The 20,904-nt window shown below is 44.2% G+C and overlaps 1 protein-coding gene across 2 annotated transcripts in view; it reads left to right on the forward strand.

Moving 5' to 3' along the window:
• The window catches only part of ELMO1 (engulfment and cell motility 1), a 476,071-nt gene that overhangs the window by 326,513 nt on the left and 128,654 nt on the right, over nt 1-20,904 (forward strand). For both annotated transcript variants that reach the window (XM_037041133.1, XM_037041135.1), the window contains exon 16: nt 10,972-11,108. In XM_037041133.1, coding sequence (XP_036897028.1) covers nt 10,972-11,108 — 137 coding nt within the window. The remainder of the gene's footprint in view (nt 1-10,971; nt 11,109-20,904) is intronic.

The raw sequence follows: 20,904 nt of genomic DNA on the forward strand, positions 1-20,904 counted from the left end.
GATAAGAAAGAACTGGACGAGCCTTGGTATGTCCTCTTTTTTCATTTTGCGTGTAGCAGGTTCTAGATCACTGATTTTTTGGTTCCTTTTGCCAGCTCCCTAGGCCTGGCTAAATCTCCAAGCCCCCAGGTCAAGGTGTGGTCCGTGGTTCTGGGGGTCTTCTTCAGTCAGGCGCATCCCAGCTGCTCATTACTCCGCCTCTATCCCAGCATCACCCCCCAGTGCCCATTTTCACATGGTTGGACAGGCAGTTATTTATATCCATGCTAAATTTGCTGTGTGGCCGTCTCTTTTTGTGCCACTTCTCAGAATAATTTCTGTCTGAAGGGAGTTTTAAGAGGCATCCCGACATTGCTTCTTGAATATGCTCTCCTTTGCTTTCCCTTGCTTGGGCTGTTCTCTACCCAGCCAGAATGTTCCTCTTTCCTAGTCTCCCACGGCACCCACGCCGCACACCCAGTCCTCCAGCCACGCTGCCCCAGAAGATAGGCAAACTCTGTACAGCAAGGTAGGTGTGCTTCCCTCCTGGATTTGCATTGCTAACTCACACTGCACATTTGATATTTCTTTCCCCAGAATTCATTTTCTCTCCTGCTTTTTTCATCTTTGGGCCAAGAAAGAGCCCTCACATAGACGCACAAAGTGGATCCAGAAACAATTATTTTGCCAACAGATAAGATCTCAAGGGTCCAGGCTCCATTTGCCTTCCCGTTTGGGTGGCTTCCGTGGGAGGACAAAAGAAAGAGCAAAGACAGAGCCTTATCAGCAAGATCCAGTTTTCAATTCTAAGCAAACTTCCAGGGGTCACATAGCTTACTTTCCTCAGAAATCTTAATTTACTGGAATTTATGCATATTTTGTCTTTTGGTGAAACATCTCGCAAGATGATAATGGGGATGCAGTAACTTTCCAGGAGAACCAGGAGCCTTCACGAAGGGCGGTGAAAGTACTACGATTTCCCTGCAATCTAAACCTTACATTAAATTCACGATTGGGGGAGTGAATTACATACCATATTTATATTCCATACAATATCTTATGACTCACATTTATTGAGTGCTTATTATATGCCAGACACTTTGCTAAGTGTTTTATGGAAATCCCCTCACTGTATCTTAATTCATTTCTCCAAGCTACAAGTTACTGTTATTGTCATCATAATAAGACCCCTAGTGTGGTTGACAAAGAATTAGATCTGATGCCAGCCTACTTCTTCAACCTCATCTTTTACTTATCTGTCCTTGCTCCTGAGCCGGCAAGGACAGATAAGTCCTTGTATCAGATAAAGAGAAGCAGAGCCAGGATCCAAACTCAAGTGACTGGCTCCAAGGTCATGCTCTTAACCACCTTGCAGTCTGATGATGGATGGATAGATGGATGAATTGATGGGTGGATGGTTGGATGGACAGATAGACAGGTGGGCATGCACACCCTTGGTTGGAAGGAAAGAGTGGGGGAGGGAGAGAAGGAAGGAGGGAGGGAGAGAAGGAGGGAGGGAGAAACTCGTGACTATTCTTAGAGTTCATACAACCATTAAATCTACCACAGCTTTTCCATCAGCGGCAGCAGCACTCCTTAGTGAGGTCAGGATCCCCATCCACAAAGGAAAACGTGAACCCATGCTATTTCGTGTGCCCGACACCAGATGAAATTACACTCCAGTCCAGGTGTAGAGAGGGACCTCTGACCGATGTGAGGAGATGATGCCAGTTAGGATTAGGATCCTGCAGAGACAGGTTAGGATGTGCTTTGGTATCCAGCCAGAAACCTGGGCTGCATGCAGTGCCAATCCCTGGTTCCAGAGGCGACCAGCAGGGCAAACCCAGCTCTGCTCCTAGAAAGCCCATCTAAGTCATGAGAAACAGTTTTCCCCTGTCTCAGAAGCCATTGTCCTTTCTTATTCATGTGGAAAGTGCATGTCCTACTTTGTAAGTTAACTTTTAATGTAGGTGTAACTTAAATGCACTAAGTGTTCATTCAAATCCTAAGAACACAACACAGCTCAATGGATTTTCCAACCAACAACTATTCATTTAGCTACCACCTAGAACAAAATAGAGAATGTTACACAATGGCCTGAGACCCTACTGGGCTACCGCCCACCCCAATTTCTTCCATGAAAATGGCCTGTTTTGAGCTGTAGATCAATAGGATTCTATAGTATATTTTCATATAGGACTCCTTTTATTCAACATTATGTTTTTAATTCATTGATGTGTGTGGTATAGTTTTAAAAATCGTTTCTTTGTATATAATAAGCATGTTTCTATATGAATAAACTATAATTTATCTAATGAATAACTCTTAAATGGACATTGTGTTTATTTTAAGGTTTTGGTTTTAACAAATAGTGCTGCTGTGGACATTCTCATACAATTCTTATGCAGCGTGTAGGTATGCATTACTGTTGGGTATATATCTTCCTGCAGAATTGCTGTATTATGGGGTATTGAAATAAATACTACCAAACTGTTTTTCCAAGTGGGTAAACAATTCACACTCCCATCAACAGTATATGAGAATGTCATTCGTTCTACATTCTTACCAACATGCAATATTTTCCCTTTTTTTTTTCCTTTTACTATAGCCATGCTGGTGGAATTTTGAAAGTATATCATCGTTGTTTCAATTTACATTTTCCTAGTGACTAAAAAAGCTGAGCACTTTTCCATGTGACTATTGGCCATTTATACATTCTATTTAGTTAAGTGCCTATTCACATTGTGCCCATTTTTTGTTGGGTTGTCTCTTTTTCTTACTGAGTTGCAGGGCTGTTTGTATATCATGGATAGCAGTTCATTGTCAGGTAATGTTGCAAGTCCTCCTATGCTCAGGTCAGTATCCTTATTGTATCTTTTAATGAATAGTCAATGATTTTAATATAATTTGATCAGAGTTTTTTCCTTAGGGGTTAATGATTGTTTTGTCCTGTTTAAGAAATCAGTGCTCACCTGAGTGTCATGAATAGATTCTCCTGTGTTATACAGAAGCTTCACTGTTTTTTCCTTTCATACTAAGATCTGTAATCCACCTGGAGTTGATTTTTGTAGAAGGTGTAAAGTAGGAAATCATAATTCATTTTTCCAGATGCATGTATAATTGGCCCCTCACAAGTTATGGAAAATCCCTTCCATTGCTGTGTACCTTCGTCATAAATCTAGTGACTGCATATATAGGTCTGTATCTAAATTTCCTTTTCTATCCTGTGGTTCTATTTTTCTATCCATGGACCAATAGCAAGATGTTTCAATTACTGCAGTTTTATAATGTCCTTCTATCTGAAAGTGTAATTCCTTCAGATTTGTCATTTAAACTAACAGTAATCATTTTGCCATTAAAACTAGCAACAGCTAGCATTTACTGATTGCATATTTTATCTGAGTTAATGTATTGCTTAATGTAATGCATCATGTATTGCTTTGCATTTAATCCTAGCGGCAATCTGGTGAGATATAAGGCATTGTCCCTTTTTTTAATGAGGAAATAGAGGTCCAGAGGGAGTGTAATAAGATCCAGGTCGCATTGCTATCAACTAGGGACACCAAGATTTGCACCCAGGCCAGCCTGGCTCCAGAACCTCTGCTCTTTTCTTAACATACATTGCATGCCTGGAATGGGGCCTCGGGTCCTTGTTACTGAATTGGCTGTCTTTTGTGCTAGAGTGATTTTTCAGCCCTAATGCTAATCAGTACTTTTTTCCTCTCTGGATGTCCTTTTTAAAAAGCCCATAGAGAAGGTGAACAAAGAAGCATTGGATTAGCTTTTGTGTGTCTTTTCAGTGTCAATTTCATACTATTTTTAGGTATGATAGAGGATAGGAAAGAATTTGCGGTTCTATTAAACCAGGCTTCAGCAGCGGGGAAGAGCTGAGTGGGTTCCTAGCCTCTGATCCCCAGCCCTGAAATAGCAGGGGCGGGAGCTTCTGTATTGGCGGGACTCAGCAGCAGTGGGGGAACTTCAAGTTCTTTGCCCTCACTCCCCTTTCTGTCTCTCCCTCCTACGAGAGGTCTGAACTTTTAACATCTTCCCTCGCAGTACCAAAACTCCGAAACCAAGCCATTAAAGAATACCGCATCTAAAAATAGAGAATGCCAAGGCCACAGGGTAAGATTTTCTGCAAAGGTATAAATATACATTTGCATGTGAGAATTTATAACTACATTTACCCAGACTGACCCTAGTGCCACAAATAGCTCTAGTTTGAGTTTCTATGCTGTGGATAACAAGTATGTCTTTACCATCACTCTGGCAGTCCTCATGTGTCGAATGCTTTCATGGGCATATAATTCATCCCTTTCATCCTATAGCTCAGAGTTTTGAAACAAAATGTCCTTTGCGTCAGGCCAGTGCTTATCCCTCTTTCTGTATAAATAAATACTCAGAATGTGCCTGGTGCCTCCCCAATCTGTGACCCTCTAGTTGCTCTTAAATGGGTGTCCAGTGTCACTTAGTGTAACAAGGGTTGTGGAAAGCATGGAGCAGGGCTTTTTGGCATCTGGCAGACAGACATTACATGCATTCCCCTGTCATTCTGCCCTTATTGAAGCAATTTGATTATGTGATGGTCTGCATTAGGTGATATTAATAGGTTGAAAGGGTGTAAAAGCAACTAACAATTTTCTTATGAAAGGAAGAGTGAATACTAGGTCACCAAACACCTTCTAAGCCTATCTGATGCCACTTTGATGTCTTAACACCCTAAATGAAATGCAGAACCAGCCTGTCATTCAAGGAAACAATAATTTAGGAAATAAAGTTTAGGGCAGGAGGAGTCTCCAAGTCCTATTACAATATTATGGATGTGCACTAGGGAGAAGAAAGTGCATTCCGTGGTGTGTGCGCGTGCGTGTTACGAGTGTGTGCATGTGTGTGTCTGAGCGTATATAGTCTTGGAATGTTAGGCCTGGCAGGAGCCCAAGCAGTCGATCTCAATTACAGGTAAGAACCTTGGGACCCAGGGGCGGAGATGACCTTCTCAAGGTCAGGGGCAGCCCTGAGACCTGTTCTTTGTATGTTGTGTGGTAACCCTTGTTCCTTCTCTGAGGCTCCAGTACGGATGCCTGCCTGCGTTCACTGTATCCAGTGGAAGATAGGAAGAAATCAATGTTGAAAGGCAATTTGCTACCTAAGTGTACACTCCTTATTTTTTTTATTTTTATAACATATGTGCATGGATTATAGCTACTCGCAAAGCTGACCCATTTAGTGATGAGTTAGATGTCAGTAAATTAATATGAATAATTTTTACCCTCACCTCTGTGAATCAGTGCCTAAATATTCTAGACCTGAAAGACCATTAAGTTGATTTTTATAAAGTAGAATCTCATTGTGTTAAAAATAGTGTGAATGGAATTAACAATTCCGTTTTTTAAAAAGTCTTACTATTTTTGTCTCATTGAAAATTTCTCTCCAAATTTTATTTGTAACATCATTGCCTACTGATATAATATTTTTGTCTCAATAAGTGTTTTTTAAAAGCAATAGCAAGCCTCACCCCCCTGTTTTTGTTTGCTTGTTCATTTAACTATGAATTAAGGACCTTATTCTCAAGACTGAGGCTCTCCCACTAGGCTGCCGAGTGTTCACATTTATCAGTGGGATGGCCTGGGCCAAGCTCCACTGGATGTACACTGCCCATCATACACCGTGGGCACACAACTGCATCGAGCTTACTTCTGCAGTCACTGTGCCCCCTTCATCGTCACAGCCAGCTGATAAAAGTGCATCCTGTTGTCTCCAGTTCACGATGAAAAGACTGAAGCACTGGCAGATGAAATGACTTGCTCAGGTGACTCAGCAGTAGGTGAGGGAACCAGGACTTGAACCTGACCACCTGCCTCCCGGCGTCTTTGCACCCTTTCTGCCATTTGCCTTTCTTGTTGCTGTTACCTGCAAAGGAGGGAGGAAAACAGACCAGGTCATCTCGACAGGTCCTTCCTGCTTGATGACCCTCCCTCCTGAAAATGTGTAATTTGAACATTTTGGAGGGAAATTGTATTAATATTTAGTACTTTATCCTTGCCTCTAATACAGGGGCATTCTTAACACTAGGAGTCATAAATCCCCCAACACACTAGGGTCTTGTCATTGATTCTGTGTAACATGTCAAGGCAAAGTTATTTTTGATTTGTCGTCTGCCTATTCCTCACTGCCAGGGATGAGTCTTCTAAAGAGGTTTAGGATGACTGCAAGCCAGCCCTTCCAGGTGGGGGGTCGAAGGCACTGGCTTTGGGGACAGAGGGCAGGCTGGGAGTCCTGGCCCTGTCTCTGGAAGCCACTGAGCTTCACTCTCCCTCAGTTTTCTCTTCTGTGAGACAGGGATGTTTGTGAGCATTCGGAGTCCACACCAACAGTTTGTAACAACGTGCGTGGTAGGCACTGACTAGACTTATTGTGGTGATTATTTTGCAGTATATACAAATAATGAGCCCTTATATTGTGCACCTGAAACTGATACAATGTTGTGGTTAATTGTACCTCAATGATTTACGAAAAACAGGAATGATTGCTTGAGCCCCACCTCCTTCACATCAGTGAGACCCCAAAGACTGTCCACCAGAGTTTTCTTTCTCCCAGACTTGTTAAAGTCTGTAAGAAGCTATGAAGTGTGCTGATAGGGATGACAAAAATAACACCTAATAGCCACTGTTTACCAGGCCTATACTATGGCTAGGCACCTCACCACACCCTTTATGTACATAATCTAATTTGATGCTTGTGCAAATCTTATATCACGGGTGTCAAACTCATTTTCACCTTAAGGAGTAGTTATATTTATATGGCCCTAAAATTATTTCAACCCTTTGAAGGCAACGATGAGGCTGATGGGGCCCCCGGTGAAAATGAGTTTGATACCCCCGCCTTATATGGTCCTGTATTTTACAGATGAAGAAACAGATTCAGGAAATTTAACTGTCTAAGGTTACAAAGCATGCTAGGGCATGCCAGATTTGGTCATTGAGTGCAGGTCTATCTGACTATAACTGTTATATTATCCTCCCTCTTCATCCCTATTTCTTCTAGGGCATCCAATGATCTTGGACGTATGTTCTCTTATGCCAATATCTGTGTGCTTCCATAAGTTTGTTTCCATGTCAGTAATTTCATATGTATAAGAGTAACAGAAAACTTGAAAACAGTAGCTCAAACAAATTGTTTCCAACGAATTCTTTAGGAGAGCAGTTCAGGGTTGACATGCCGACTCAATAGTGTCATCAGGAGTTGCTTTAACTCTCTAAGGTATAGCCCTCATTTTCATCCTGACAAAACGGCTGCAAGAGCTCCAGTCATCATTCCCATGTTCCAACCATGAAAAAGTTGATGTGTGGAGGAAGAGGCAAAAATGACAAGCCAATGAAGTCTCCCCTCACTTTTAAAGGTCATTCCTGGAAACTCTACCCAGCAATTTCCATTTATCTGTTGGTGGTGGGGATTGTTGTAATGACCACTCTTAGTCACAAGAAGCTGGGAAATGTAGTTTTTAGGTGGGCGCACTGTCACACTGAACAAAATCAGAGTTCTATGAACAAGAAAGCCAATCTGTTAGTTTCTTGAAATAAGTCAAATCAGTGCATCCAGTGACATTCTCCCCCAGTGACTGGCTGGCTGGGAGAAAGTGTGGATGTGGAGAAGCTGACAGTGTCTTGAGGAAGGTGAAAGAGTCAGGTCAGCAGAAGTAGAACCAGGGAGACTGTTTCTTGGTTACTCCAGAGAGTCGCCAAGAGAGCAGCTTGGGCTGAGCCAGGGAGAGGTGGAGAAGGATCCAGAAGAGGATGTGGCCCTGGTGATCCGACTCTAACTTCACTCGGGTCATGGCCAGTAGGGAGAAAACAAAGGAATCCCAGCTGCTAGATATACCCTATGTGTGAACAGTTAAAGCTGTACCGTTTGCAGGATTTTTACTTTGTAAATATCACCTATGGATGGAAAAGCAATTCTTTCAGATGTGTGTTGGGAGCGGGGGTGCAGAGGAGGTAGGCTTGACTGGGAAACAGCACAAAGACATGAATGCAACAGAAAAACAACGGGCTTTGGGGGCAAGCTGACCTGAGTTTGTACTCCAGCTCTGCCACTTGGAAGCCACGTGATCTTTCTGACTCTTCTGGCACAAGTCCCCTAATCTTTCTAGCTCTTCTATTTCTTATTTTTTAAAAAGAGAAATGAGTGATCCTGAGCATGACGTGTGGCTGGTGGCAGTGGTGTGGCATGGTGTGGCCATTGTAGTCACCATCACATGGCCAGGTGTTGCCCATCACCCTGTTCTGCCTGTGCACCTGCAATCCCACGGGATCCCCGTTGAGATGCAGGTCAAGAGCCTAGTTCCTGGGGGAGGAGTGCAAGGAGATCACGGAGCTTCGGGGAAGACACTCATTTTCAAAGCGGCCAGTGGAGGGAAATGCCCTGAACTCTCGATGCCAACTAAGGCAGGAAGCCTTCCACTGGGTCGACTAAACTGTGGGTCTCAAATGCTCATTTGGGGCCCCCTGAAAAAAACCTTCATCATAGAAGGGTTAATTCCTCCCAGATTCATGTTCTTCATAAGGAAAATGAAGATAAGCATGATGCCTGGCTCCAGGGTTGTTGGGAGAATAACGCTGGTAGAGCCCTCAGTGCATTACATGACCCAACAAATTGTCCCTATTGTTAGAGATGCTGCCTCCCCCCCTTCCCTACGAGCAGGGCTTGTAGGTTCTCGTTTGCCCAGCTATCTCAGCTGCAGCAATCCCATAAAAACATTAGGACACGAAGTACACATATACTTACACTGGGCCAGAAAGAGCGAGTGTGATGATTTGATTATAAGGGGTTCTTAGATGGCAAAGGTGCTTTCAAGTCCTTCTGTAGACGGAAATGGCCTTGGCTTCAGAGTTTAGGATGAGGGGGATCTCCAAGAGCAGCAAACACACTGTCTGCCTGTGTGTGTGCATTCTGCGTTCCTGGAACAGCTTTACCCCTCAGGTCAGACCTTTTCTGCTCCTGCCATCTCTGCTGGTCATGCAGGCTGGGTGTTGGGTGACTTATGTGTTCTTGCCTCTAGTTTCTGAGATATGAACAGGCTGGACTAGGAACTGAGAGGAAATCAAAGAACAACTGGTGTTCCTGGAAAGGATGCACAGACCCAAGATGCCTTATCAGACACCACCTACCTTTCTCTGTATCTGCATCAGCTTTTATGCACTCAAAGCACTTTTCCAAGAATCATGTCATTTGATCCTCTTCAAGGCCTTTGCAGAAGGCAATGGAGATTCATTTCTAGTTTTTTTGTTTTGGGGATTTTTTTTTTGCTTAAGAAATACAAGGCTCAGGAAGGGGAAATGGCTTATTTCTGTTTGCCATGGCCTGGATCCAAACCCGTCTTGGGACCCCAGGCCCTAACCCTTTCTCTACAACTCACTCACATGGGTGCTAGCCTGTGTTCTTCCCTTGTCTGAAAGATTTCACCTGTTTTCATCTGGGGTTCCACCCTTGCGGGAGGGCAGGGGGTGAGCTGTCCAAACACAGAGCACTTTGTGGTCGTTGTAAACTGTTTCGGAGGCCAGGCATTCACTGTATGCCTAAATACGCCTAAAGCACAAAGACAGAAGAGGTTGGTGCGTAACAGCTGTGATCCTGCCAGAGCAGAGCATGTCCTGTTACGTTTGGTCCAGGCCCCTCTGCCTGCACAAGAGGCTTCTAGGTGGACTAGAGGCTCCACCACACAGCCACAGCAGGGCTCTCCACAAGTACCGAGGTCTCTGCTATAACCCGCTCCCGCCCTCCTCCTCTCCCGGGTTTCTAGGGCTTGAAATTCCACCATTTGGAGCCTTGAAGACTAAGACTAATTAGTCTTTTAGGAATTCTTTTTACTGTATTTAAGAGTACATTTTAAAAAAAACACTCAGGGCCCTGGCCTGTGTGGCTCAGTTGGTTGGAGTGTTGTCAAGTAAACCCAAAGCTCACAGGTTCTATTCCCAGTCAGAGCACATACCCAAGTTGCAGGTTTGATCCCCAGTGGAGGCATGTACAAGAAGGCAACAAAAGGGCAACCAGTTGATGTTTTTCTCCCCCACCCTCACCTCTTTCTCCCCCACCCCTCTCTCTCTAAAAGGAAAAACATTGTCCTCAGGTGAGGATAAAAAATTAGAAGAAACCCACTTTGGATCCTGTGTAGGGGAGCCACGAAGCCTAGTTCCTCGGGCCCCAGTGTCCTCACCCATTAGACATAAGCAGTAAGATGCACAGTAAGATCAAACGTGCTTCACGTAAAAGGGCTCTAAGAATGTAACCTTGACGGAGACCTGAGAAGAAGGCTGGGGCTGGGGCGCTGGTCAGGGAAGGGGAGCAGTGGCAGCAGCCAGGACTCAGAGCATGGGGTCTGCCCCGGGCAGCTCTGCTGCATGGGGCTCACAGCGGGGCTGGCTGACCTCCTGGTGTGGCCCAGGATTGGACCAGTGGCAGCCTTGCGAGCCATTTGGATTGCTTTAGCCTCCAGCCACCCGTGTCTGGAAATACAAAGCAATGGTTAATGGCACCAGATGGTTAACAGTCTCAAACGTCCCCTGCTCATTGCCTAAGAGGAAAAAAGAGCCCCCTGAAGAAATAATCAAGGATACTATTTTCAAAGTTGCAATTAATTGTGTATTCAGGAAAGCTCATCCTCTGCCAGTTATCCCGTTGGGAAAGGGGAAATTAAAGGTGAAGGAGGAGCTGTGCCTGAGAGGGGTGGTTGGCGTAGTCTTTATAAGGTGAGGGAGGCAGATGCAGACGCGTACTCAGCACCAGGGGTCCTGGAACGGCCAGCCATTAGGCTCCTGTCATGGTGTGGCTTAGCAGCTGACTTCCTTTCGTTAAAATTTGTGCCTCAGGGTAGGTCTGACCACCTGACCTTAAACTTTGAAGCTCCCATCTTCTCTCCTCGGAGTGCCCCCCACCGCTGCTCTTCCCGTATCACTTCTCAAACATCTTCCCTTCTTTCCCTTTTCTCTCCTCCAGCCAGTGAGACCTGCAACGACTTCCACCCGATGTTCTTTACCCATGACAGATCCTTCGAGGAGTTTTTCTGCATCTGTATCCAGCTCCTGAACAAAACATGGAAGGAGATGAGGGCTACTTCTGAAGACTTCAACAAGGTGAGGTGACTCTAGGGCAGAGGCAGCATCGTGCCATCCATGGTGCCTCCTCTTTGCATGGCCCCTTAGCTGGGGTGGGGGGGGGGGAGGCAGGTGGTAAGTTGGGAAAATGGGGAGGACTCTGGTTCTTATCTGCCTTGAGAGAGAAGAAAGAATGACCCGAGTCTGGGTTGGTGGTGCTCTGCTGTCTCTGGGAGTAAGCTTGAAGCAGTTTCATTCTGTTTGTGAAGAATAAGGCCCAGATGAGCTTTTCCTTTCATGGCATGGCTCTAGGATGTGTCGTTGTTGCAAGGTCAACTGGGGATAATGCCTTCCTCCCACCTGTGCAGGGGCTACCACAGGGAGAAAGATCAGGGAGCCTGTTTGGTCTAGGTCACTCGGTTTCTTTGTGGACTCTAGGTGTGTTGAGACAGTTTGCCCTTGGCTGTGTCAAAAAGGGTTATTGTTAAACCACAAGATCTCTTTTGGAGAGTTAAGTATATATGGAACTTTTTTTTTGGTTTAGAGAAAGCATTTGATTCTTTGAATGGAGGTGTCCTTGGGTTTTCTGCAAGAGTGTGAACTTCTTATTTCTTTCTGTGAGCAAATGTTGGGTGGAGGGAAGAGTGTTCACCGCCTTAGAGGAAGCAGAAGCATCGTGTACACTTTTCAAGATAAGCAAAGTCTTTATCCTGACATAAACGTCCTATTAACAGTAATGACAGTCCAGGTGTATGTAAGCCTTTAATTCTTCTAATTTGTCACTGTGTGGTTGGCCTCATGACCCATGTCTGCTGACCCGGTCCTAGGGACATGGCTCTTTCTAAAAGTCTAAGGGCTGGATCTCACAGCTAACCCAGGGGGGCTCGTGGGCTTGCGCATGCAACATAATGTAATACATGAATTCCAGCTCAGCTTGATACTCTTGTGGATCTCTACCTCTCTGCCACCTTTTCTCAGGACTTCCGTTTCCTTCTTTCGCACATCATGTCTCATCAGTTTGATCCCTCTTCTGCCTTGATTGTTCACTTTTAAGGGCACCTGTGATTACACTGGACCACCAGAATCATCTTCCCTATTTTAAGGTGGGCTGATGAGCAACCTCAATTCTGTCTGCAACCTAAACTCCCCTTTGCCATAGAAGGTAACACGTTCACAGAATCTGGGCATTAGCACCTGGCCTCAATAGAAGGGCCAGCATTTCCCCTAGTGTAATGGGTATTTAATTCGTAGGTGGATTGATTTATAGGTGTGTGTATCAGTTAAAATTAATGAAACATGGGCAGATGAGCTTTTTTTGTTGTTTTCCTTTTTGCTCGTAGACCAGAATAATATCAGCCACAGAGTCCTGGTAGTGGGTGCTCAAGCACAGGCATAATTATATCCCTTTCCTTTTATGTCCCTGTGTGAAAGCCACTAATCCAGTGTGAAAGATAACTTTCTGATTTTTTTCCCTGCTGTCAGTCTATTAACCACTGCTCTGTTTTAGCAGATATAAATTGGAAAAGAGAGATTTTAATCAGTTCACTTTTCTCCTTGTCATTAACTCGGAAGCAGAAGTGATTGAATTTAGGAACCAATGTGGGTTTGGTGTTACTGGTTCGAGTTAATGTTTTTTCTTGTCTCTCAAGATTGTCCAAATTTGAATTTGGAAATACTGTAAAGAAGCTCAACATCAGACTTAATTTCTCTTGAACTTTCTTTGACATCGTCTCAGGCTCTGGCCATTTTGAATGGAAGCGTGGGTAGCAGATTGGAACCTGAAACACGAGGTCCACCTTCTTTAGCTTATTACTGAAGGAGTGGTAGCCCTCAACCCAAAATTCAGTCTTCCCAGCAAACAAGACTCGATTCCAGCAGACGTGGGAGTCTCTTCGACATCCCACCTTGGATGGGACCGTAGCCTGTAGGTGTTGGGTGCGCTGGGTAGTCCATGCTGCTGCATGAGCTGAGATTTGAAGAGGGGCGGTCTTTCTCCTCCTCTGGACTTGGGAAGCGGCAGATGGGATTTTTTTTTCATGTATATGAGAGAAGTAGAACTAGAGAGTGATTAAAATATTTATACTTTGGAAGTACTTTCTTTGGATTTCTCGGTAGAGTGGTCTCTGCAGAGTGATCCTTCGATTCAGGCCATTGGGTTTGTATTCTGCATCTTCGCCCTTTATCACTGATACTCGAGAGCATGCATTATTCATGGTTATGAGCATTCGAGGGGAGATGAACTGCCGCTGGGCACCTTGGCACACATGGGGCCCTGTCATCATGTCATCGGCGCCCTCATTTTTGAGCAGGGCAGGAAAGGGGATGCAGTGATATGGATATTTCTGGTACAGGTGTCTCACGGGCGGATTTTGTCACTGGCGGCTCCCCTTAAAAAGTCTAACAAGGGCCTACACATCAGAATCTATACGTGTGTGTGTGGCAGTGTTTCTTAATCTCGCATTGGAATCAACAAAGGGGAGGGATTTGGAACCCTGTTAGCCCAGGGCCCAGCCGCTACACACACCAGCCAAATCTTAGGGTGGGGTCGGAGCTACCAGTGAAGGTTTTTGTTAAGGCAGACTGGATCAGTGAAGGTGGGTCATGGCGGTAGGGTCACCGTCAGGTGACACGTGTAACACGTATCACCAGCTGGTGGCACACATGGTGTGCACTGGTGAGACAGCCTGTCCATCAGTCTGAAAGGCCCAGGTTCTAATCCTGATTCTGCTACTCAGGAGCAGTATGCCTGAAAATAAAAATTCTTTTAAAAAGTGGATATCAGTATTTCATCTCTCTCTTTTACGGTGGTGTGGTGTTAAGTTGAAGTAATAACATGAAAATGCTTTGAAGAAGTAAAATGTCATATGCAGTGGTAAAGTGTTCTTTTTGTATGTAATAAGATAGATTCTGTCTATTAAAAATGAGTAAATGGCAGTTTTTTAAAACTTTTTATTAAATTTATTGGAGTAACATTGCTTAATAAAACTATATAGGTTTCAGGTGTATGGTTCTATAACAAATCATCTGTGCCTTGTACTGCATGCTCACCACCCATTCAAGTCTCCTCCCATCACCACTTATCCCCCCTTTACCTTCTTTTACCTCCCCCACTCCCCTTTGACCCTGGTAATCACCATATTGTTGTCTGTGTCTATGAGTTGTTTTTTTTAATTGCATTTTTTAGAAGAAGACATTTCTTGGCCATTATGTTAGAAAAAAGGGAGTGGAGTAAAGGAAAGCTGTCTGTATACCTCAAGTAAAGTTCTTAACTGAATTAAATAACTCATTTAGTGGCAGAGGTAGTGTTGAAGCTGAAAATTTCATGGATTTTGGTGGTGTCTTCCTCTAAACAACTTTATTAGACACCTCAGTTTTCAGTGTGATATGCCGTGGGAATCAGCCTAGAAATCAACAGGTCACACACCTCTCGTGTCCATAATGGCTGGTAGGTAATTACTCTTCAGCAGTTACCTAGTCGCCTAGACCTTTCTGCTGAGGACAGCTGAGGGGTGGCTGAGCCTTCTAGGCACCATCCAAATATTTGTTCGTGGCATTGGTGTTGCTTTAGATACTCTCAAATCGGCATTAAAAATCAAGTTCCAGTGGCATTGCTATGCTTTCAGATTACCAAAGTAGAAGAAACTCACCACCGAGAAACATAGCCACTCAAGAATAAAAGCACTATTTTAAAACGTCACCCAACAGCATAATAAGCAAAGCTCAACATGATAGAGGTTACAATCTCAGGTTTGCAGATAAGAATCCATCCCTTCAAACAGGAGACCGTGGGCCCAGGGAAGAACCAGGCCCACGGAACAAAGCCACAGCTGCCCTGGCCAGGCTACAGGCTCCCAGGAGTCAGTGGGAGAAACTCTCGGTCAGGGGGACTTAGAGGGCAGAACAGAGCAGGCATCTCAAGGAGCCCCCTGGGAGATTACCTGCGGAAAATACCCACTAACTAGTCGCATCTAGTAGGTTAGGGTTCAGTATGTAAAAGGGATTGTTTGAAACCTAAAAGCAGCGACTGCACAAATAAAAAAAAAAGAAACACATTTTGCTCCCAAATGGCTCCCAGCTTACTGACTTTCTGTGCATGTATCTCAGGGGGCAATTACATATTCAGGAGTCCCCTCTCTAGGCTAGGCCAGCTCAACGTGATAGTGAGGCAGATGCTGTTGGTTAGCTGAGCTGGCTCAGGGAATGAAAGGTAGTCTGTAACCCTCTGCATGAATAAACATGAGCCACATTTGCATGAGGCAGGTGACTGTAAAATATCTTGGAGCAAGTTGTGAAAGGAGGCTTTGTGCGTCTGCGCCCAGGGGAAGCTGGGGAGGATGCGGCGTTGTTTCTCTTCATTAGAATTCCATCTAGTGCTGCTGGTATTGATCGGAACCGAGGCCGGTGTGGCTAATAAAGTAGGTGTACGCTGTAATTGAAACATTAATATTTAAGGAGAGGAGAAGTCTGTTAAAGGGCCCTAATGTCATACAGTGGGGTTATCCATTTTCCAGCTGTCTAGGCTGTTTATGAGAATTTATTCAAAAGGCTTGTCATGTTGCACAAAGGCCTTTAGGTCTGGCACAAAGAAAATCGAACCTTCTCTAGAAGCAAATGCATCATATGAATAGGTTTATTTTTCCTCCCATGTTTCTGTTAGAGAGGTAGCAAATGGTTTCGTGTGTGTGTGTGTTCAAGTGAGTGCTTTTGAACTGTTCATTGAATGGGCTGCCACTGTTTTTCGTAGGGTCGGCTGTGTTCAGTTGGACAGTAATCAAAGTGTGTCTGCTCTGGCCTCATCAATATCAGTTATGCTACTGAGGGGCAGCAAGAGGGCCGAGAAAGAGGCCGACTTCGCGGATTTCTTTTTCAGTGGGTCTCCCTCCCGGTCCAGCCCAGTGTGTGCACTCACTAAAAGGAAACGTGCCCATCCCACGTGACTTGGGTCTGACCCAACAAGGAGGCCACTGAGCAGAGGCGTGTGAGTTCACAAACTCACATCACTGCTCTTCTCACAAGCTTTTTACATGTGCTTCCCTCCCGCCAAATTTTAATGATACAGATATATTGTTATCTGTTTATGTAATATGTGTGTATACACATATATGTGTAATATGTGTGTATACACATATATATGTAATATGTGTGTATACATATATATATGTATATATATATATATATATTGTGCTCTGTACATAAAAAAGAGTAGGTTGGGTTTTATTTTCCACCTCCAAGAACCAAATTTAACCACCTGGGGACACAACCTCCCCTTCCTCCTCCCCACCACTGAGAGTGCAAGGCAGGGAGGAAAGAGCCGAGACTGAAAGCCAGCAGAAGAGTCTGGTGACTATCCCATTGTGGCCCCTGACCAGCAGGGTGACCTTGAGCATGTCCTTTAGCTGCCACGTTCCTTCTCATCTGTAAACTGGCAGCAGCAGCAGCAGCAATAATGATAACACGCCTATGTCCTAGAGACATGGTGAAGATTATAATGGTCCACACAGGGTAGCTTTGTAAATTGCCCCCTACAAAGGAGAGGTGCTGATCTCAAGAGATAAACCTAAGCTGACAGGAATTTGCACTTGATCTTGAAGTATAATTGACCTGCTTTGATTCCCTGAGATAGTTTGTTCCAATATCTATCAACGCAGATCTCTCCATCCCTCTGAATAGAACTCCATTGGACTTTGTCTGCAAAAGGAGATGTTGGCCACAGCTTAAGGATTAAAAGCAGGAATGACCAGTTCCCAAGTGAGGAGTGCATTGGCTTAGCTGACTCACAGTGGCAGGGCACCGCTGCCAGCTGGATGACCTTGTGCAGGGGACCTAACGCCATGAGCTTCAGGCTCATCATCCAGGAGATGGAGCCAGGAAAATGCCCACAGCCGGGCGGGCTCAGAGCCCTCAGCCTTGTCGGGTGGATAAACAGCTTGACTCCATCCAGCCCGGAACACCAGGCATCTCAGTTCTAAAAGCTCTGAAAGGAAAAAGGCTCCTCGGGGCACCGCTGACAGCAACCACTCCCAGGGGAGGGGGACAAGCTCCTCCCATGTGCTGGCTGGTTAACTGAGTAGAAAGCCCATCTCATGCGCTGACACAATGGCTTCAGCAGTACAAGGTCAAATACAAGGTCAAAGTGACTGATGGGAGGACACTGAGATGACCTTGGAGTGGCCCATTGCTAGGGACTGTCCTGGGTTTGCCTTTAACAGCCCGGCCATACCTCCTTACGAGGGGGGAAATACAGGAGGATCCTAAGTCGTCCAGAAAGCATTAGATACTGCTGCCTCTGTTCATGTAATTTCCCCAAGACATGGCTGCACTGTTTAAAATCAGTTTCAAGCTTAACTACTGGGTTTCATTGGCTGAAAACACTGCTTATGTGCTTTGCTTTCTCCACATTCTCTGAAACTGGAGCATGTATAAAAAGGAGTGATATTTATGATGGCTTAGTCTCTTGAATAATTTTGGATAAGACTCATATCAGTAAGTATACCGGTACATCTTCTGAGTTTCTCTTTGTGTAAAGTCTGGCTTAGAGTTCTCATTTCCAAAGTCCTTCTAGAATCAGTGCATCTTTTTTTTTGCATGTGTAACATGTGCTAACTCAAGACTTGCCAACTATGAGAAGGAAAGGATTGGTCAGTTCTTCCACCAGGCAGAAGTGGCACGTGTCAGTCCCTTGGTTCCAGGGCACACCACCCCTGGACATGACAATTGTGATGACTCTTTAAGTTAACTGCTCCATATAACTCTCTTCGGTGACTTCTCAAACTTCTTCCCCTTCCATTAACTGCTTGCTGGGGCACTGTGTGGAATTCCCTGTTCCATTCTGGGTTATAGAAGGGACTTGACAATGGCCTAGAAATTGTTTTAAGAGTATATGACCAATTCAAAGGAAGTCACCTACATTTTAAGTAAGGCATAATGAGATTTAGGCATTTTAAATTAAAGGGCAGATAAGAATCAGAGTTGGATAGTTAAGAAGAATATGATTAGAGGTAATCTCATGAAATACAAAGTCCTCCTTGATTTAAAAGAAAATATTTACCTTGCAATTACAAAGTAAATTATGTTAAAAGGGAGTTGAAAATGCACATCTATGAAGGGATGTGTTCTTTAAGGCAAAACAGAAGATTAAGGAGCCAACTAAGGTCTCAGAAGGAGGCATTCACAGTCTACCCACAGAATTACAGCTTAAAACAGCCACTTCAACTGACTTATATACCTGCGAGTATGAGAAGAACTTCGGGGCTATTGGTATTATTTGTTACACAGCATTAGTGTGGCAATAGATGACTAAGATACCAGCTGTGCTAGTAATGTATCTCCCAGCTCTGAAACCTTCCCATTTGCCAAATGCCCTTCAACACAGCTCGGACCATATCATCCTTGCTTTTAGTCCATCTGTGTCCATTGCCCACCTCATAAAGTTTCATGGTCTTACACCAAGATGCTCAGATTTCTCTTTAATTCACCTAATGTATTTTTTGTGCTTCTGTCCTCACCTGACCTAAGATCTTCCTAGGCTTACCTGCCCACCATTCCTTGTGCATGCCATAATGCTTTCATGGCTCGGGTATCTGCTCATCCTCCTTCCCTCCACCAGAAATAACTCCCCCGTGTACCTGTTGGGATTCAACTTGAGGATTTTGCACAAATGCCACTTCAGTGAGATCGTGACCATCTTGTTTTCATTCAACATGGAATTCTGCACCCCTGCCCCTACAGCATGGAATTCAGAATTTCTTTCAAAAAGTGCCTTCTAGCTGTATAGGAGTAGTTTATTTATAAACCTGTCTTTCCAAATGAAGTCAACATATCGTTGGAAGCACAAACCATAGCTTTAAATATCAATATCCTCCAGAGGTATTTTTAAGTGGTATCTGCCCAATTAATTTGGGGTGAATGTCCAATGAATACATTGCCCTAAATATTTAATTCACTCATTATTTAAAATGGTCTGCCTGGACAGTAAGCTGAGTTAATTGTTCTGTTCCTGGAGACCATAGATACTTAGTATTGTGTAGTTCTATAGAATAAAGAATTTTCGGCCCCAAATGCCAACAGATCTTATTGAGAAACACTTCTAGACCTTTCATTCCAAATCTCTTCTTCAGATGTCAAAATTTTAAGGGAGTTACAAAATGATTTTGCCACTCATTTCTTAATAAAAATGACAGTAGTAATTATTTTTCACATCTGTGGTTTTATGTAAAGTGAGCAGAAAGCTGCAAAGACATTGAACAGTTGCAAAATAAACTGATGAGGAGCATGGTTGGAACCCTGAGTTAAAAAAAAAATCCCTCTGGTTCATTTTTTCACCTTCACTCATTTCTTATTTCTCTCTTAGGCCTGCTTAGCCCACCTACCCTGGCCTTTGAGGGGATGTTCTGTCTCCCCACTAGTCCTGTTTTTTTGTTTGCAGGCCAGTGTGGAAAATAATGTCAATAATGGGCCTTATCCCTTCCCAGTGGCTGCTGAGGGACTCTCCAGTGCAGAGGACAGGCATCCTTCCAGAAGCCCATGCCATTTAGGTGACGCCGTCTCCTCAGGCACACCCAAGGAACATGTGCAGCCGGCATGTTAAATAGAAAATGTGAGCACATCACACAGTTCACAGAAATCATCTGTTTCATGGTACCTTTATCTCCCAAAGTTCTCTTAATTAGGAAAAAAAATTGCTTTCCCTGAGAATGTCATCGGAGTAGAAAGATTTGATTCTTGTCCCAGTGATTACATGTTTTAAATGCTGGGGATGGCCAACTCCCTGGAACCCTTCTGGTCCTATTTCCTCATTTCTTGTTCTCATATCCCTTTGCGTGACTGGGCTGGATCCGTGGGGTCTGGCATGTGGCTTTTTGCCGCTTGAGCTGCCACAAAAGTAAATGCCATTGGCATATAATGCCACATTTCCATTTTGTAAATCACTGGGCATGGCCTTCTGTCCAAAAGCTCCCAGGCCGCTGTGTGTTCTTCGAGTAGGAGCAGAAAAGGGTAAGAACCATGCCTCAGAGATGCAGTTTCCAATAAAATGCATCATTGCAATAAAAAGTCTATTTAAAATGGGGAGGCTGTTGACATGAAGCGTGTTCAAAAAAACTGCTTGGCTTGTTTCACTGTGGCCAGGGCTGGATATTTACTCCAAATCTCAACTAAGCAGACATTGGTCAGCCAGGGAGGTAGAGTTGCTTTTGAATTTTGGAGGACAGATAAAATTCACCTGTGTACCTACCAGAAAAATATGACTGTGAATAAATGTATCAGTGGTTTTTTTGATGTAGTTTGCCAGAATATTGTATTCATTAAATGTGCATGTATCAAATACCGTAGGACCCAGGCAGCTGATAATGGAGGCCTACCTAAAGCCATCACAGGTCCTCAACCTTGGCCCCCACCCTTCATCCTGCTCCCTCACCCCACCCACCTCCCCACTCTCCAACCCTCTCCCATAGCTGAGGAATCAAGAAGAGGGTCTGGAAGTTCACAGAGAAAGAATAAGTTCAAACGATAAGTTCAATGAGTCAAGAGCCTTGAACCTGGACCTACAGCATGGGGTTCAAATCCTAGCTCCATGATCTCCTTACTGGGTGACCTTGGGCAGATTAATCACCTTGCCCTGCTTCTTAGTCTCTTTGTTGGTAAAATGTGGAACTTAACTTAGTGGTTGTGTGGGCCAAATGAGCCAATACTGGACTGATCATATGAAATGGCCAATATCTGGCTATTTCTGAATGGTAGGATTTTAAAATTACATTGGCTTAGCCTAATATATGTGAAGCACTTGGGCCATTTCCATGAGGGAAGGGACAAGAAGTGTTCCATGGTCCTCCAGGCC

The sequence above is a fragment of the Sturnira hondurensis genome, unplaced genomic scaffold (genome assembly GCF_014824575.4).
Source record: "Sturnira hondurensis isolate 20B ecotype Veracruz unplaced genomic scaffold, ASM1482457v3 Scaffold0002840, whole genome shotgun sequence".
NCBI classification, from domain to species: Eukaryota; Metazoa; Chordata; class Mammalia; order Chiroptera; family Phyllostomidae; genus Sturnira; species Sturnira hondurensis.